General features: G+C 42.1%; 1 protein-coding gene across 1 annotated transcript; it reads left to right on the top strand.

Annotated features, from left to right (window-relative positions):
• The first annotated feature begins 793 nt into the window (after positions 1 to 793).
• Positions 794 to 18,234, top strand: sept5b (septin 5b). Its single transcript, XM_034602889.1, has 12 exons — positions 794 to 1,105; positions 1,276 to 1,286; positions 4,583 to 4,673; positions 6,183 to 6,269; positions 6,398 to 6,521; positions 10,180 to 10,314; positions 10,406 to 10,523; positions 11,874 to 11,975; positions 12,279 to 12,375; positions 12,495 to 12,630; positions 17,353 to 17,455; positions 17,663 to 18,234. Exons 1-12 carry the CDS (start codon positions 1,063 to 1,065, stop codon positions 17,777 to 17,779), a joined length of 1,164 nt encoding a protein of 387 aa, XP_034458780.1. The 5' UTR covers positions 794 to 1,062; the 3' UTR covers positions 17,780 to 18,234.
• The last annotated feature ends 1,351 nt before the right edge of the window (positions 18,235 to 19,585 follow it).

Raw genomic sequence — 19,585 nt, 5'->3', positions numbered from 1 at the left:
CAGTGGGGTTTTTTGTATTGTGGAAATTATAAAAAGGAAGGAAATTGAATTTTACATTGTCGTATATAATTGCATGAAAGTGTCAAATGCTATGTGCTGTCTTTACCATACACTTTGTGCCTAATGTTTAAAAAGTACTGTTTTCTAATTCTTGAGAAAGCAGTGGGCCACAGGACGTTAAAGGGATAGTTCACCCCAAAATGAAAATTCACTCATTATCTACTCACTACTATGATGATGGAGGAGTGGGTGAAGTGTCTGAGTCCACAAAACACTTTTGGAGTTTCAGGGGTAAACAGTGTTGCAGCCAAATCCAATACAATTGAAGTAACTGGTCACTGATTCCTCAAACTTAAAAAACAAACAAACAGAAAAACACATAAAATGCTTCCATACTGCTCCCGTGGTGTCACCCAAGTGTCTGTAAGCCCCGACATTAAAATTTGACTCAAAATGGCGTGTTTTACATTGTGTTTTTAGCCTAAATCTGCTCTGATATAAACCGCATTCATGTGTGGATCACATTGGACATTTAGGCTAACAACATGGTTGTTTTTTTACATTTGAAGAATCGGTCCCCAGATACTTCAATTGTATTATATATATATATATATATATATACATTATATACCACTGAAAAGTGAAAGTGTTTTGTGGACTCAAACACTTCACCCATCCCTCCATCGGCTTAGTGGTGAGTAGATAGTGAGTGAATTTTCATTTTTGGGTGAACTATCCCTTTAGGCTGTTCACGGCTCTGTGATTAATCTTGCAGGAACAGAGTCACACTGCCACCCGCTGGAGATGCGTGTGAACTGCAACCACTTTGTATGCGCACGACCAGTAGACCGGTGAACGCGCACGACAACACACAGTGTAAAATGATGGATGCGGGGATTTTTGTGTGCGTGTGATATAGATGAACTCCTGCAGGTCTAATTGCTGCTGTTGGACGCACATCTTGCTGCTGCAGTGGTGAGACCCAGTGCAGACGTCATTACAGGGACCAGACCACAGCCGCCCCTCATCATCCAGACTCATCCTCCACCGAGCGTGTCCAACATGACGGCCAACAGCCGCTCCAGGAGCCGTGCGCCCCGGTCAGGTGAGCACCTGCAGGTCACCACTCACCTCCAGCCATTCACATTCACCAAGCATCGATCGGCGAGTGTCCAGAAACCCACCCTGTGCTTTTATTCCCTCCGGACATTCTCCTGCATGTGGCTGGCACCTGCTGCCCAAACGCACCGACGTCTCCCTGGAATCTGTCCTCAGATGATGGAGAGGTAAGAGAAAACACAGGGGACGAAGGTGTGTGGGCGTGTGTGACACAGTGTGTGTGTGTGTGTGTGTGTCTACTGTTGTGAGAACATATTGTCTGGTCCTCAAACCCTCAAATGAATGTTTCAGGCTGAACACTTGGTTTTACGATAGGGTTACAGTTAGCTTTCGGTCACGGTAAGGTTTGGGTCTAGGTATTTAGTTGTGATGGTTGAGGTTAGAGTAAGGGGCCAGCAGGGAATGCATTGTGTCAATGAGGGTCCTCAGAACTATAGAAAGACTAACGTGTGTGTAAGTGTGAGTGTGTGTTCCACATATTGCTCACGATGTGGGAATTGTCTTCCTTATGGGGACAAAAATAAAGTCCCCATAATATAGATTATTACATTTTAAGATGGAGACTTAAGGTTGGGTTAAGGTTTAGGTTTAGGTTTAGATTAAGGTTTAGGTTTAGGTTAAGGTTAAGGTTAAGGTTAAGGTTAGGGTATAAGGTTAGGCAAGTAGTCACAATCAAGGAGTAGTGTAAGTCAATGTAATGTCCTCTGAAGTCATGGAGACACACTGTGTGTACACTGTGTGTGTTTATTTTGTGTCTTAGCTTTGTCGCACTTTGTGAACTAACCAGAATGTTGCCTTGCCACGCCACATGATGTAGTACTGTACAATGTCACTATTTCAGTTTTCATGGACCAAATCAGAAGTTGTTCATATCTTGTCCCCATGCTCACTTACCCACGTCCATTTCCATCATTGCACAACATCTGTCCAACATCTGTAAACATGAATCTGCAGCTGACGATGAGCAGGACAGTCATGCAGTCTGTTAATCAATGAATCCTCTCAGTCACCTTTAAGCAATAATAAAAGCCAGAATTCTGTGATTACAGCTTCTCAAATATGAAGATATACTTGTATTCATCCTGTGTAAGGTGGTTAGACATGCAACTATCTAAATTCATTATCACTACAAATCAATTGATTGTTTAGGTGATTAAATGTCAGAAACATTTTTTTCATCCGACTAACTAAAAAGAAGCAGTAGGAAATACTCACATTTGAGAAGCTGGGAATCAAACCAATAAAGACACTTTTCTCTGACAGTTTAAAGACAGACTATTAATCTATAGATTCTGTTTAATAACATCTTAAATAAAGTTGAATGCAGGACATTCATTTCACCATCCACTAATTCAACCATTCTCTGATATGATACAGACTGAATGCTTAATTTTAATCATTACTTTGTGTTGTATGTTATAAACTCCAAAATAACATGTTCAGACATTATTTTGTCCAACTAACAGCAGAACATGTAAAAAACAACCTTCAGTTTAAAGTTAGATACAGCAAATCCCCACATGGAAGAAGCTTTGCATCAAGAAATCCACTCAGCTTTAAAATATATCATGTGAGACAGCATGGAATACAATGATTTATTCCAGTTTTAAAGCTACTTAATATCAGAAAACAAGCTGTATGTTGACATGTGTATCAGACTTCAGGGGGTCATATTGTGAACATCCTTATTTTCAGATTTGCTGCATAGCTCCCCAAATCCCTGGAGCAGTTTCCACTCATGATTCTTTTTTACCATTGTCCTGCTTCACAGTTCAGTGTTTTCATGTCGTCTTGGACGGCAGCTCTGAGTCTGAGTCAGAGCAGCGTGGTGTTATCCAGCAGTCTGGATGTGTGTATTTCTGTGAAATGTGTGTAGGTGTGAAACGCATCCACAGACAAAATGTCAATATGGAAGCGTTACTGAAACCAAAGAGACAGAAACACACAGAGAACATCCCTCCCCCCTCTCGGACACACACCTCCATATACACAGCTCCTCACACGCTCCCTGACAAGTCAAGCTCATGCTCTCTACATTAGATTTGGCATTAAAGCTGGTTGCATCCTCAAGTAGAGAAATCTAGTGCATGATGGGGGAGCTGCACTTCTCTCTGACCAGTCTGCTTCGGCCACATCACACACCATCTGCCTCCCTCAGAGCTGTTTGTTCCTGTTTCAGTCATTCTCTCAGCGTTCCTACAGCAGTCATCAAATTCAAATCATGACTTTTTGATATCATATAAAGTACATTATTTAACTTTATATCAACTGTTTGTATTTGTCAGTGTTTAACATGATCTGGACCTACTGTATGTATGGCTCACTGAACAGGCCTGCAGGGCACAGGCCCGAGGGGAGAAGGGGGGGCCCTGGTCCAGAGCCTCAAAGGGACTGTTGGTCTTTCTTGTTTGAAAATGACAGAGCTGAGGTAAAGGACTACAAAGAGATGCAATTATCACAAGACGTTTTCAGACATGAATGCTCAGATGCGTTCCCAACGAGGTGAGGGGTGGCCCAGCTGTCAGAGGCAGGACGTGACATATTCATTCCTATGCAGATATGATGGCACCGCTTTTTCATCCTGAGATATTTGTTTTCTTTATATTTGTGTGTGTTAGAAACATTGTCTTTTACCCCCCACTCGATCTCCTGCTGTGTCCTCAGACGTTCTGTGGAGTTTTCATTTGTGGGCCAGCCGGGGGAAAGCCCGCAGAAACTCGGGAGGCTCTCACTCGGACATTTGCATTCACACATACATACATGCCCAATGGCCCGAGGGATCTCCACAGTTCAGTGCATGTCTGAAAGATGCTAAAGGGACAAGTCAACTCACAAAATCACCAGAGATTTAAAGGACCACAAAATGCTCTCACAAAGAAAAACTAAATAATAATGAGAGACACAAAACCAGAGACACAAAACCTTTTCAACTAGAAGGTCACTCAGTAGTTTGCACCTCTGCAAAGGCCCAACAGTCTTAAATTCAAACCGCACTTCACTACACAGTTGTAAATAAAATTCAAGACTTTTTCATATATCCTCCAGGCTCTTTTTAGGAAAACTGAATTTAATGACTTTCAAGACCTGCACATACCCTGTTTAACCTTTTTCTTCCTCCTCTCTCTAAGTATTCGGATTCACATATACTGTATGTCTCTGCTGTGTTGTTCACCACCCCCCTCCTCTAGTGCCAGTGGCTGCCTGCCTCTCTACATTATGAATACTTGGTGTACCCCAGGGCATGCTCCCAGTCGCTCCACCACACTCTCTTTGCCACTTCAATAAAACATGAAGAGAATCATGGGAATGTCCTACTAACACAGCTGCTGTACCACAAAGGAGTAGATGTGACCCAGCAGCCTGTGTGTCAGCCATCATGATCGGTATACATTTACTTACTGCTGCTGAGCCAGAGTCACTGCCGCTGATTTAACACTGCACTTCTGTCTCCATGTAACTCTAGGAAAAGGACTATGTTGGTTTTGCGACGCTGCCCAACCAGGTGCACAGGAAGTCTGTGAAAAAAGGATTTGACTTCACCCTCATGGTGGCAGGTGAGAAGTGATGTCACACCATTTATTTGTTGTATCTGACTGTGTACATGCCCTGGAGTGCATAAGGAAAGAAAAATCACATTTATTTGCACAGCACCGTCATTTTAAAATACTTTATATAAGACAGAAGCCGTTGTTAGACATCAACTCCGGGTCCAGATCATGTTTTTGGTCACAGCACATCGACACAAGCATTGGCCCTTATCACCAACAGCTCTCTTGACATCTTCATCTGTGTCTTCTACGTGTATGGAACCACTTTTTTATGCTGGGTTATTTGTATTATTGTGTGTTCGAAAAGTGGTCAACCTTCATTCGCTTGCAGTGTTTTCTGCAGGGGGTCTGCTGCTGTGTTCTCATGTGGGGCCATTTGGAATCGGACATTTGCCTTCTCACATACAGCTCCTGGATAATGTCCGGACATTCTCCAGAGTTCATTGCATGTCTGAAAGCAGTTTCAGATGAGATATATACATATACAATATAACTGCATGATTGGGCCCAGTGATAGAAGAAGTCATTACCTGTGTCCAGTAGGCGAAGCTATCATGACTGAATATTGCCATGGAGATGTCTTCAGGCAAAATACAACAACTTTTTAGTTCAAGGTAAAGACATGAAAACTCCAGGACATGCCACAGACATACCCTTACACAACACAAGTTTAATAGCTTTGAATTTTTGAAGGTTTCTAAATTGTAGACATAAAGTTTGGAGCGGCTGTGGCTGAGGGGTAGAGCGGTCGTCCTCCAACCTGAAGGTCGGCAGTTCGATCCCCAATCTTCCCCATCTGCATGCCGAAGTGTCCTTGGGCAAGATGCTGAACCCCGAATTGCTCCTCATAGAACAACAAAGTGCTGCTAATAGATGCACTGTATGGCTGTGTGTGTGAATGGGTGAATGTAAAACTGTACTGTAAAGAGCTTTGAGTGGTCATCAAAACTAGAAAAGTGCTATATCTATATAAATACAAAACCATTTACCATTCACAGGTCTGATGATTGGAGCCCCCAGATTCCTGTATTGAGGCAAAAAAAAGTTGCTGCCACTTGGCTGTCACACACAGAATTCCCATTCCGCTTATCTCTTTGACCTTGTAACTGTTTGTATTTGTTTGATCATGCATTTAAACAGTTTATTCACCTTTATCCATTAATCCATACATATTGCTATCTCTTAGCTGCTAACTTTCTCATCTGTATATTCAGTACTTTTATACAATTATGATTAACTGGTTAACTTAAGTTTGCACCTATTGCAGGGAGGTTAAATTGACTTACTCAACATACGCATCAGATTTGGCTGTTTCATTTCCTCCTTAAATATGTACTTATATATATTGTGTCAATCAAACTCATAACTTTGTTTATTGTGTGTTTTGTCTCTGTTTTTGCAAGTGTATGTAGTGCAGTACAAGTAAAACAAAACAGCATCAAATGAAAATTAACAAGTAAAGTAGAATTCCCATAAAAGTACGGTACTTCACCTCTGTGTGTATGTGTATTACAGGGGAGTCTGGTCTGGGTAAATCCACCCTGGTGAACAGCTTGTTCCTCACTGATCTGCATAAAGACAGAAAACTACTCAATGCTGAGGGTGAGTCACCGTCCAATCAGACGTCCCCATATCTAGATTTTTGTTTTTGTCTCCAGCCCAGATAAGACTGAAGAGACCTGTGCAGGAGATGGACTTTGTTGAATGTCTCCGTGTGTTTGATGTTTCAGAGCGCATCAGTCAGACGGTTGAGATCACGAAGCACACGGTGGACATCGAAGAGAAGGGGGTGAAGTTGAAACTAACTATTGTGGACACCCCGGGTTTGGGGACGCCTGTCAACAACACAGAGTGGTAGGTGTTTACTGTGTATCCCAAGATCTGGTCAATTAAAGTGGCATTCTGAGATTGTATGATAAATAATACTGTTAGCTTTCTCTGGCTTTAAAGGGGACATAGAATGCCCATTTTACCACAAGTTGATATGGTTCCTTGGGGTCTTAATGAAATGTCTGTAACATACTTTGGTCAAAATACCACAAGGATCATTTAAAACAGCACCCTTTTTACCCTGTATAAAACAGCCCTCCACAGAGTGACCTGTTTTGAGTGCCTGTTCCTTTAAATGCCCTCCCTCCTCTCCCCCATGATTTTAAACGATAGTCGCTCAAGCATGACGTTTCTGACTTAGAGGAACCATAACAAAATGCACAAGTGTTTTTTTCCCAGAGTTTTTGGGTTGGTAGACATGCCAGATACCCACATTAACCTGTAGAAGCACTAACAAAGTGGAATTTGCATGCTATGTCCCCTTTAAGTTAAAGGTTCAGTGTGTAGAATTTAGTGACATCTAGTGGTGAAGCTGCATGTTGCAGCTGAATCCCCCTCACCCCACCCTCCCCTTCCAAACATGAACGAGAACCTGTGGTAACCTTCAGTTGTTATAAAAACTCATAAGAGGAGGATAAGGTATTTCAATATAAAGGCCCCATTCTAGGGAAAACAACAACTCATACAATTTAGGTGAAACACACTAGTGAAAACATCACTAGGATTATTTTCTATTCAATTTCTGCCAATAGATCCCTTTCACCTAAATCTTACACACTGGACCTTTGATTGAACTTGTTCCCCTACACATCAATGATGTGACCCTGCCTTTTCAGCTCTGTGTCGTCACCATAGTAAAGATGGATGCATCCCCTCTTCCTGGCACTATCCAGAAATCATGCCAAAACGTCCCAGATATGAACACTGCCATCTTGCACCGTTGAAGGCATTTGGAGCAAGAGTCTGTGCCGTAGGGATCATGGAGATGGAGCCATCGTGATGTTTTTTATCCTCTTTTATAACATCAAAACCAAACCTAGTGGAAAAATGACAACTTAGACAAAATGTGTCTGATAAGAACGATGATGACAGAAACTATCTCTGACAAAAGAATATGTAACGCGTATTTGCCTTATTAGCTGCCCCATGTCCAGCCCACTAACATGAAGGATGCTGGATTCATGACCTATATTGCAGCCAGGCACCAGGGAGCGATGGCGTCTTCACTTGTTGGGGAGCAGTCATATATAGTCTGTCGTAGTGAAAGCTGTGAGCCATCTGGCAATGGTCGGTAAACTGCAGAACTGGATCCTCTGTTTGTCCAGTCAAGCAGCAAATAGACCTGAAGTGGCACAGCATGAGTGGAGTGAGATATGGGTGGAAGGAGGACAGTAAAGGGAACAGGAAATAAGAGGAGAAGAAGTGTGAAAGGGGGACTGAAAGGAGCGAGGGAAAGGAGAATGGCAAAGGGGGAGAAAGGACAATAGAAAAGGTGGGAGAAGGAGGGATGAAAGAGGACAGGAAGAGGGCAGACAAACGTTTTCAAGACAGAGCAGAAAAAGAAAGTGAAGAAGAAATGGTTTGATTTGAGGTTTTAAATATTTGGATTTCCAACCAAGCACAGTCAATCACAGACCTGGGAACTGCAGCATGAGACATGAGATGGATGAGTGAAGAGGATGGAGACTGAAGTGATGGAGCGAGGAAAGCAAAATGAAGATCGGTATGGGAGAGAGGGATTAAAGGAAAGGAAGGATGGCACAGGAAAGAGGGAAGAAGGGAGAGTAGGAAGTGGTTGGCGTATGAAAGTGAAGGAAGAGACAGAAGAACGGACGTATGTTTAAAAATACACGTTACCTGTACTGTTGTTAAGATGCACAAAGGAGAGACTCCACTGTCTTTGATACTAAACTGATACATCTTTGAGCTTTAACTGTCTTAAATCAAACAAACAGGAGGTATTTCTTACAACATGGTTTAATAGTCAAAATGGAGTCAATTAAAATATGATATAAATGTCAGTTACTTAAAGTTTTAGGCCTGGTTTTCTCTCATTCTTTAACCGGTGTGACCATAAATTTCATTCTGAATGCGGTGAAACACTCATTTAAAGTATTTTATTTGGTGAACACTGCAGAAGCCCTAAGCAGAGCGCACGTATGATCATGGTCAGTTTAACTGTGCATATCCTCTGGTTAACCATGGTAACATATATGTGTGAAGATTTTTCTTGGTGCATTAGAAAGTCAAATGGAACTTCAAAGGAAGTTTTTTCGGTTTATGTTACTGTTAGAACGTTTTTTGCCATCTGCTCATTTAGAAATGAAAAAGAATGCAACATCTTGTCCTGCAGGGCCTTCAATTGGAGGTCTCCTTTTTGTTCTGTTTCTGTTTTGTGGTTTTCACACACCAGATTTCTTTTACACAGAAAATTCAATAAAGTGTTGCATGACTGAACTGTGGGGATTTGATGTCCCCATGTCCCCTGGAGACTTTCATTTTAATTTTATATGAGCCTGTGCACGGCCGACCAGCGTTTCCTGTGAGAACTCTGCAGCTTCACCACAACCAGCCAGAAAAGCTCTCTTCTTAAAGCTGTTATTTTTTATCATGAGGGATTGTGCGTTTTTTGTTCCGTCCGCCATGTTCGCTCCATTTGTTTTTCCACAGCTACACTATTGATTTGATTTGATTAAGACGTTGATTATATTTCACGGCCTCACTGCCCTGTTGTATTGATCTGCTGTTGCTTCTGTTTAATGTCCACACACCAGCGACAGGCGTCACTGGAAGCTTTATGTTTACAGGTTGGCCGTCCATCTCTCTCATTCCTGTGAACGCCTTGAAGGAATGTCTTTAAACTTGGCTCAAATGTTCACTTAGATGAAAAGATGAACTGATTTTATTTTCATTGTCAAAGGCCACTGTTACCTCATGAAATGGGTTTTTGGCCAGGACTCAAGAATCAACACATTACTTTGTCTAAGAGGATAAAATAATGAATTGATGACATTTTATATTGAAAGGGTCAAAGGTCAACTTTATGGTGCCATCATAATGTTCTGTAAAAACACTTCTGGACATAATTTAACATTATAATTTAGGAACAAAATGTGAGATTCAGTAGGATATTACTATTCGGACACACACTCTACAACTGTAAGGTTACAATTCTAGTTTCTACTGTTTGTGAATCTGCTTTCATGTAGAGTTTCACATTAACTGAGGTGAGGATGTATCCTCATATTTTGGAAGTAGGCCTTTATTAAGGTGTAAAAAGTAATCTCATCGGAAAACATACTGGTACTTTTCAGTCTGTATAAGTTTGGGGTTCTTTAGCTGGTTGTGCTTATGTGTGGTCAAAAGCATTGGGGACTTGCATTTGCTGGTGCTATTATTTTACTCTGCATTTTATTTCATAAACCTGTTCTGTGAAGTGGCTATTCACTGACGTCATCAGATAAATGTATTGGAGTAAAAAGTTTCTAGTTTTTAAATGTTTCCTTATTAATACATCAAGCATAAAATGAAAATACTTCAGAAAACTACAAGCAGCTCAGATCTGTGCTGCAGTACTTGAATAGACCTACTGTCCTTCACTGTGTTGATCGATCTTTGTCTAAACTATTACTTAAAAAGTTTGTTGAGTTTACATAAAAACCCACATGTTTGTGTTTGGTAGCTGGAGGCCTGTCACGGACTACATCAATCTGCAGTTTGAACAGTACTTCAGGGATGAGAGCGGACTCAACAGGAAAAACATCCAGGACAACAGGGTGCACTGCTGCCTGTATTTCATTCCACCGTTCGGACACGGGTAATATACACACTGGCATGTGTACTCACTGTATCTATTGTATGTCCATGCATGCCTTAAAATACTCAGTAAAGATCATGTCCTCCTGCAGGCTTCGTCCAGTTGATGTGGAGTTCATGAAGGCCCTGCAGGACAAGGTTAATGTTGTTCCTCTCATCGCTAAGGCAGACTGTCTCACTCCCAGTGAGATAAAGAAACTCAAAGAGCAGGTCAGACCGCACATGATTCATAACTCCCTCCATCATCCCATCCTTTTCTGTTTTGTACAAATTAAACAATACAAATTGATTCATTTCAGGGGTGTATTTTTGAATTAGCTGCCATTACAGCCTCCTAACCCCAGCTCTGTATTTAACTCACGCACATGAGTTTGATTTCTATCATCTCATCTAATTCTCGTGAAAAATGTACCATTTATCAACATATTGACATTTAACTCGGGGGAGAAATTTTAATTAAAACAATAAATCGTCATCAGCATAAAGAAATTCTGCACAAACAACTTTAATTGTCTCTCAGTGGTAGAGAGGGTCAAACTGGTGGTTACATATTGGTACTAGAATGGCGCCCTAAGAGTGCATAACTGTGCCAAAGCTAATGCACTGACAAAAAGGGGAAACAAAATTCCTGCATCAGTTATTTGGATCGTGACCAAAATTAAACGGGTTCTTTCTAGACCCATACAACGTCCTTCCACCAAGTTTCTTGATAATCCATCCAGTGGTTTTTGTGTAATCCTGACAAGACAAACAAAACACAACCTCCTTGTTGGAGGTAACGACTATATTGCTTGATGAATAACAGTTTATCTACTAGTACCTCTGCACTGTGGAGACACAACTTGCTCATTAGTTAGCAATAAAGATATTAACAGGCACTCCCTCCTCTAATGCTAAGGTAGACTCATTGTTTACCTGGGCTAGCTCTATATCAAAATTACATATTTATACATGTTTCCCTTTCATGGCCTTAACATGGCTTTGACATAATTCACAACTCTGCCTTGTTTAGGATGTGCAAATAAACAAATATGCAAATTGGCAAAAACACTGAGCTGAGATGCTCAAACCGTCTGTAGCACTGGTGTCAAGTGCAGATTCCTGTGATAAACTCTGCTCCCCATAAACCTCTTCTCATGTTTATCATGAGATTTAGAGTATCCATTCTCATCTTGCTCTCAGAAAGAAGTGAGAACAAACAAATAACCCATCACATGGAACTACTCCCACATTATGCTGCCAAAACAAAAATGGTTTTCTATGCCAAACCTTGAATGTGAATCAAAAGCATATGAGTTCATATATATATATATTGATCTTTTGAGCTGCTTTGGTCAAATATATGGAAACTAGATGGGAGATCCATTTTCAGCTTGTTTTAGTGGTGAAAGATTTTATCTGGCGCTTTAAAGCTTTTATATAGGGCAGCCACAAACTAGCACTCAGTGGGAGGATGTGTGCGCGTGTGTGTGTGTGTGTGTGTGTGTGTGTGTGTGTGTGTGTGTGTGTGCGTGTTCCTATTGTCCAACATATCTTTGATGTGTGTGTGCTTTGTCCTAGTTGAGAGAGGAGATAGGTAAGTATGGGATAAAGATCTACCAGTTCCCTGACTGCGACTCTGATGAAGATGAGGGGTTCAAGCAGCAAGATAAAGAGCTGAAGGTGAGTCAAAAACATGTTTCTCATCTGCAGCACAACATTTAAGCAGGCAATGTTATGCTTTTCTCCTCCACTACCATATCTGGCAGCTCTGGTTATTAGTGTGAGATGCCTGTTCAGGATACTAAAAGACAATACCCAGAATAGCAATATCCGTTTCTGTTTCCTTCTGCTTTCTAAGATTTTATTTAGTGCTAGAATTGAACTATTTCAATCTTAATGCTGGGTAAACTTATTGAACTTTGGTAGTTTACTTTGAGTGAAGTCTCCAGTAACATGTCTCCATGTGGTGTGTTTGTGGTGCAGGAGAGCACTCCGTTTGCAGTGATCGGCAGCAACACTGTGGTAGAAGCCCGAGGTCAGAGGGTGAGAGGGAGGCTCTACCCCTGGGGCATCGTGGAGGGTAAGAATCTCTCAACTGGACTTTAGTGTCCGTCTTCCCCAGCCCTCTGCACAAGGCCTGAGGTCTCAGTTACCATGACAACATTGGTTTGCATTAAGTCAATCTTTTCCTGTGTGCAGTGGAGAACCCGTCCCACTGCGACTTTGTGAAGCTCAGGACCATGCTGATCAGAACCCACATGCATGACCTGAAAGACATCACCAATGACTGCCACTACGAAAACTACAGAGCTCAGTGCATCCAGACCATGACCAGGTGTGTGTTTACACACTGACTGATGTTTGTCTAAAAAGCCCTTTACTTTGCTTTAGTGGCCTTTTTTCCTTTTCATTTCCTTTTCATGCTTATGTTCATTTTTGCAGGGACAGTGCACCATTCAAAATAATTAGCTGGTAGACAAAATAAAACACTGAGCATTACACAATACACAAATGAGCACAATTCATAGAAGCACATCAGTATGGGATAGATAAACTCCACATAAGAAATATAATACAATCATTGGTTATTTCTGTAGACTTTAGCCAAAGCTTGAGGCTGGTGTGGAATTCCCCTTACCCATGAAACCAGGAAAGCAGATTGAACCCGCTCTCATCCTTCTTGGATCTGTTTGAGTGTCCTCCACCTCTGATATCATGGCAGTTCCTTCCTGACTGCTAATACATGAAATATGGCTTTTTTTGGGAACTTTTGTTTGCAGCTAAATTTGGCCGAACCGGGATTCGAACCAGGAACCTTTCTTGCTGTGAGGTGACAGTGCCCCTGTGAAATAATATAACAAATAAATGTACTCACTTTTTTTGTGGTGTGATAAACTGCACCACAAAACGGCTCTGAGTATAAATAAAATTACCAGTTTAAGTTAAACTCCTCCAAATAATTAAATACTTAAAAATTTCAGAATAATTGGATCAAAATTCTGTTGAAGCAGCACAGATCTTTTTTGGCTCTTGGTATCTGATTGGTTAGCAGACAGCATGTCAGGCAGCATAGTGAAAGTACCTGTGTGTGAGGATGATGGGTCTGTAGTGGCATTCAAAATTAAACTTAAAAGAATAGTTCACCCAAAAATGAAAATGCACTCATTATCTACTCACCACTATGCCGATGGAGGGGAGGGTGAAGTGTTTGAGTCCACAAAACACTGCTGGAGTTTCAGGGGTTAACAGTGTACTAGCCAAATCCAATACAATTAAAGATATTAGGGGCTTATCTTCAGACGCTGATGAGAATAATGGTAACTAGTTTAATACTAGCCTACAGTTCCTGTACCTGAATGTGAAAGATGATGTTATGAACACTGTTGTTTTTAGATTAGATTAGATTCAACTTTATTGTCATTGCACAGAGTACAAAATACTTAGACAACGAAATGCAGTTTAGCATCTAACCAGAAGTGCAAAAAAAAAAAAGCAGAAAAAGTGCAGAGTATGTGCATATGAAAAGTGGAATATGTAAATAAATAAGATATGTACAGTAAGAAATAGATATGGAATATGAACAGTATAGATACAAGACTAGCCGCAATAGAGGTAGGTAGTGTAGATATGATGTGTATATAAAGTGCAGGTGTAAGTATAAGTGGTGTTAGTAAGTGAGATAAACATGAGAAAGTAAGTGAATGAGGTAGTAGTAATATTGTATACAAAAATAACAGTCTAGTGCAAATGTTCAGTGGCTGGAGGAGGGTGTGTGGCAGTCCAAGCCAGGGTGAAGGGGGGAAGTACAGTCACTGGAGGAGGTGTGTGTGGGGGGGGATCACCGTGGTGCAGAGTTCAGCAGGGTGACAGCCGCAGGGAAGAAGCTGTTCCTGAACCTGCTGGTCTGGGAACGGAGGACCCTGTAGCGCCTCCCAGAGGGGAGGAGGGCAAACAGTCTGTGGCTGGGGTGTGAGCTGTCCTTGACGATGCTGTGCGCCCTCCGCAGACATCTCTTGCTCTGGACAGCCTCAATGGTGGGGAGTGAGGAACCGGTGATGCGTTGGGCAGTTTTCACCACTCTCTGCAATGATTTCCGGTCCGCAACAGAGCAGCTGCCATACCACACTGAGATGCAGTTGGTGAGGATGCTCTCGATGGTGCAGCGGTAGAAATTTACCAGAATCTGAGGAGACAGATGGGCCTTCTTCAGTCTCCTCAGGAAGAAGAGACGCTGGTGTGCCTTCTTGACCAGGGTTGAGGTGTTGAGGGTCCAAGAGAGGTCCTCAGAGATGTGGACACCCAGGAACTTGAAGCTGGCGACACGCTCAACCTCCGTCCCGTTGATATGGATGGGGGTGTGTGTGCCACCTTTCTTCCTGAAGTCCACAATGAGCTCTTTGGTCTTCTTGGAGTTGAGAGCCAGGTTGTTGTCGTCGCACCACTCAGCCAGGTGCTGGACCTCTTCTCTGTAGGCGGACTCAATCATTCGTGCGCTGATGTGGCCAATCACCGTTGTGTCGTCTGCGAACTTAACAATGGTATTAGAACCATGTACAGGTGTGCAGTCGTAGGTGAAGAGGGAGTAGAGGAGAGGGCTCAGCACACAGCCCTGTGGCACACCGGTGTTCAGGATGAGGGTTGAGGAGGTGTGGTTCTCTAACCTAACAGACTGGGGTCTGTTGGATAGGAAGTCCAGTATCCAGTTGCAGAGGGAAGTGTTGATACCTAGATCACTGAGTTTCGTGATCAGTTTGGAGGGGATGATGGTGTTGAAAGCTGAACTGAAGTCTATGAACAGCATTCTCACATAGCTGTTGTTGTTGTCCAGGTGAGAAAGTGCGGAGTGTAGTGCCGTGGAGATGGCATCCTCAGTACTCCTATTCCGACGGTAGGCGAATTGGAAGGGGTCCAGTGTGGGTGGTAAACAGGTTTTGAGGTGAGCCAGGACCATCCTCTCGAAGCACTTCATGATGGTAGGGGTGAGTGCAACAGGGCGGAAGTCGTTAAGGCTCGCAGCAGTGGAGTGTTTTGGCACCGGCACGATGGAGGTGGTTTTAAAGCACATGGGGACAGCTGCTTGGGCCAGTGACAGGTTGAATATGTCAGTCAAGACCTCAGCTAGCTGCCCAGCACAGGCCCTGAGCACGCGTCCGGGGATGCCATCAGGGCCAGCAGCCTTACGTGCATTGATCTTGCTCAGTGCAGCACACACGTCGGTGGAGGAGAGTGTGAGGGGCTGGTGGTCGGTAGAGAGCACAGCCTTGATGGCCGCCTCCTGGTTGTCCCTGTCAAAGCGAGCATAAAAGCTGTTAAGCTCGTCAGGGAAGGAGGCATCGCTGTTTTGGGGGGTGGTGTTGGTGGGTTTGTAGTCCGTTATGGCCTGGATGCCTTGCCACATGCGTCTGGGGTCGGAGTTGTTCTTGAAGTGCTCCTCAATCCTTAGCGTGTGGCAGTGCTTGGCTTTCTTGATGCCCCTCTTCAGGTCAGCCCTGGATGAACTGTAGGCCTGAGCATCACCTGATCTGAAAGCGGTGTCTCGTGCCTTCAGCAGTAGGCGGACCTCTCTATTCATCCATGGCTTCTGATTAGGGAATGTAGTGATTCGTTTGAGGGTGGTGACACTGTTGATGTTGGTGTTGATGAAGTCCAGAACGGAAGAGGCATAGGAGTCGATGTCCGTGTGGGAGTCCAGTGTGGCCTTGTGTTTGAACCGGAGCTGTAGAGCAGAGTCAGCTCCCTCTGGCCACACTTTAACTGTCCTCACTGTGGGTTTCACATGTTTGATGAGTGGTGTGTACTTGGGGAGTAGGAACAAAGAGAGGTGGTCAGACTGACCTAGGTGGGGGAGGGGGACGGCTTTGTATGCACCAGCCATGCTGGTGTAAACATGGTCCAAAGTCTTGACTCCTCTCGTGGCGCAGGAGACATGTTGGTGGAATTTGGGGAGTACAGTCTTCAGGCTGGAGTGGTTGAAATCACCCGCAACAATAAAGGCTGCCTCCGGGTGTGAAGTCTGTCGTTTGCTAATGGCAGCATGCAGTTCTTTCATTGCCAGTTTAGCATTAGCATCAGGGGGGATATAGGCTGCAGTCACAACAGTAGATGTAAACTCTCTGTCACCACTTTTCACAATTTGTCTTGTTAAAGGTTTATCACTATAGTGGGCTCCATCATTAGAGTTGTGGAACCCAGCAACTATTATCCAGAAGTGGGTGATGGGTCGAAGGATGAAAGAAGAGGGAAGAGAGACAGACAGGAAAGACAGGAGGAGTCCTAATTGGAACAATTCATTAATAAGACAACTGGAATAGCACTCAGTTGAGCGCTTACCCTCTCCAAGGCCCAACTGTGCCCTTAAATTCACATCAAGTCAAGTTAGATTTCACACACTTGTAGATATCCGTCCTCTAAGTTTGCCTGACTTTTTATATCAAGATCTCTCCAATATTTCTTAAGAAATTCACAAAAAGTAACAGAAAAAGCCCTATCTTGCAATGTTAAAGGAATTCGCTCTATTCAAGTTATTCAAGACAGCAATGAAAACATAACCTCCTTGGTAAAAGCAACAAAATAACCTGGTCTTATTTGGAAGCTAATGACAAATGAAATGACAGTATAGCTAATATGTGTACGTTTAATACTTTGACAGTAATATGTAAGCAAGCGCTCCCCCCTCCTTTCAATTTCAATCCAAACTATTAACAAGTTGTCATTTGTTTCTGTCCAATGGTTTGTATACATCCATGTCATCTGTTTGCTCTTTCTGTATCTGTTGTAGAGCCATCTGGTGGCCATACTTATTTGTTAGTGGGTTTATTTACTTTCTGCGTGGGTGTTTTGCCTCTGTGAAGGTGGAAACAGGAAGAAGACTGGTTTCTACTACAAATGTTTTTTTTTTTACATGTATGGTCTGATTTTAAGAATTTCACTATGAAATAGCCCTCAGAGCAAATACTTTTTTCACTGCTATTTGAGCACTCCAGACTCTGACCACTCACAGTTTCATGAGCCAGTGTTGTGCTGCTGCCATGCCTCATGTTGATCTGTCGTGTTACAGTAAGATGAATGCAGACAAGCGGGTGGAGAGCCCCATCCCTATCCTGTCGCTGCCCACTCCAGATGTGGAGACAGAGAAAATCATCAAAATGAAAGATGAAGAAGTGAGTGGAAAAATAATCCTGTATGACGCCTTTTTAAACCTCAGACAATGAATAACACATGGCAACAGGTATTACATAACCAAGATGCTGATGTGAATTGATGACCCATGTGTGTTATTATGTAAGCTGTCTCTCACCCACTGCTTCTCCCTTGTCCCTTGTCCCTTGTCCCCTTGTCCCTTGTCACCATGTCATCGGCCTCTGCAGCTGAAGAGGATGCAGCAGATGCTCCAGAAGATGCAGCAGCAGATGCATGAGCAGGACCTGTGCCGCTGTCCTTTTATTTCGGAGACAAACCAAGAGGGTCAAAACAGCAATGATTGATACTTTCCCTAATGCCATCTCTTCAGAGGAGGAAATTAGGAAATGTTTTTATGATAACATTCAATATTTTACCTGATATTCAAAGCACTGGTCACAAAGAAACTGTAGAGGAATGACAGCATGCTGGCAGATGTATTTTAATTTAATTAAAATGTTTTGGCATGATAGAACCTTACAGAAAATAGTTTATTATTTATTGCAGTCCTTTAGCCAAGTGAGTTAAGTTAAGCAATAGAGTTGATTTTACTTTGTTACCTTTAGATCACAGTAGATTCCCAAGTACTTGAAATACTTAATGAGATGAATGCAGCACACCCTCAATGCTGATCCTCCAAATACTGTTTAAAATCTTTAACCATGAATCTGACCAAACCAAATTGTATTGCAATGTACAATCAGAACTGTAATCATCAAAGATGCAAAGCTAATGTAAAATCAATCCCACATGCAAAGTACTAATTCAATTTTGAGAGCACTTTTGTTGAGTCTGGCTGCATGATATACAGAATTACATCATCAACATTATCATTAATTCTCCATCTGCCATAGCGGTTACAGATATTATCACATGTATTTCAATCATAGACTGTATGTAGAGAGAGACGTCTCCACTTCCTCTCACTATCCAGAAACGAGGTGAACTTATCTTGGATACTGCTGCCATGTTTTGCGCATTTGAACCAGAGTCTGTAAAGTAATGATCGTGGGATGAAGCCCTGGTAGCGAGGAACCACCGATTCGCTGACTTCACCGATGTGTGGGTCTCAGCTGTCAACCATGACGTTTCACCCGCTTTTAAAGCATCAAATAACTAACTGCATCAAATAACTACACTCCAGCACATTCCTCTGGCAAGGCCCAACAATCCCAATCAAGCTGCACCAAATTTTCACACACTCATAGATTTTTACCTTCATTGATAATAATTCATGAATTATTAGACGACGAAAATGTTGAAAAAAAAACCTACCTCACAAAGTTACAGAAAGTAAAATGAATTCCTGTATCCGCCCCCTGATCTGGATCCTTGCCTGACCCATACAACATCCTTCCACCAAGTTTAGTGTTCAGTCGTTTTTGTTTAATCTTTCTTACAAACAAACAATATAACATACAGGGGTGAAAACACAACCTCCCGGGCGGAGATAATTAAAACCAAACTTACCGCAAATACATAAATACAACACCTAAATAAGAATTGCCTAAAATGACATAAACCATCTTTGTGAAAAATGTATCTGATGTGTACTTTGTCCTTGTCCGATCCACTAACATGGATGAGACAGGATTTATCACCTATACTGCAGTACGCCACCAGGTGGTGATCGAGACGCTTTGGCTTCACATTTGGGGAGTTGTCATGTCGTCTGTCTTCATATATATATAGATCCTGGTGCAGATACGTATGCAGTAGATGTAAATTAAAAACATTAAAGGAAATTTGATTGACTTTATGTTGATAGTAATAATAACTTTTGTTCATATAGCACTTTTCAAAGTAAAACAGGGTAAGTGAGGGTTAAATAATATAACACTTGATTTTATATGCTATTGAGTAAATGTGTGGATTGACTTAACTGATGATTGATGATTCTGTGTTGTTTAATATTTTTCAAAAACCAAACTGTCCTAAATTTATGTATTTGTACTAATTTTTTTAACTGCATTTTAAGACAGTTTTAATTAGAAGGACTTGAGGGTTGTCTGAAAGCCACTGCAGTTAAATGAAAGACAGCTTAATCAGCAACATAACCTCCTTCATGTTTATAGTTTATAATCACCTTTGTGTTAAGAAATGCGTAATGT

This window comes from Hippoglossus hippoglossus, chromosome 12, assembly GCF_009819705.1.
Source record: "Hippoglossus hippoglossus isolate fHipHip1 chromosome 12, fHipHip1.pri, whole genome shotgun sequence".
Classification (NCBI taxonomy): domain Eukaryota; kingdom Metazoa; phylum Chordata; class Actinopteri; order Pleuronectiformes; family Pleuronectidae; genus Hippoglossus; species Hippoglossus hippoglossus.
Note: the sequence above shows the minus strand (reverse complement) of the source record. Positions and strands in the feature narration are given on the sequence as shown.

Bases quoted from the DNA above. Each gene is read 5' to 3' on its own strand.
- sept5b (XM_034602889.1), top strand. From the start codon at position 1,063: ATGACGGCCAACAGCCGCTCCAGGAGCCGTGCGCCCCGGTCAG. The intron at 12,376-12,494 runs GTAAGAATCTCT...TCCTGTGTGCAG, and splicing joins CCCCTGGGGCATCGTGGAGG to TGGAGAACCCGTCCCACTGC. The intron at 17,456-17,662 runs GTGAGTGGAAAA...CGGCCTCTGCAG, and splicing joins TCAAAATGAAAGATGAAGAA to CTGAAGAGGATGCAGCAGAT.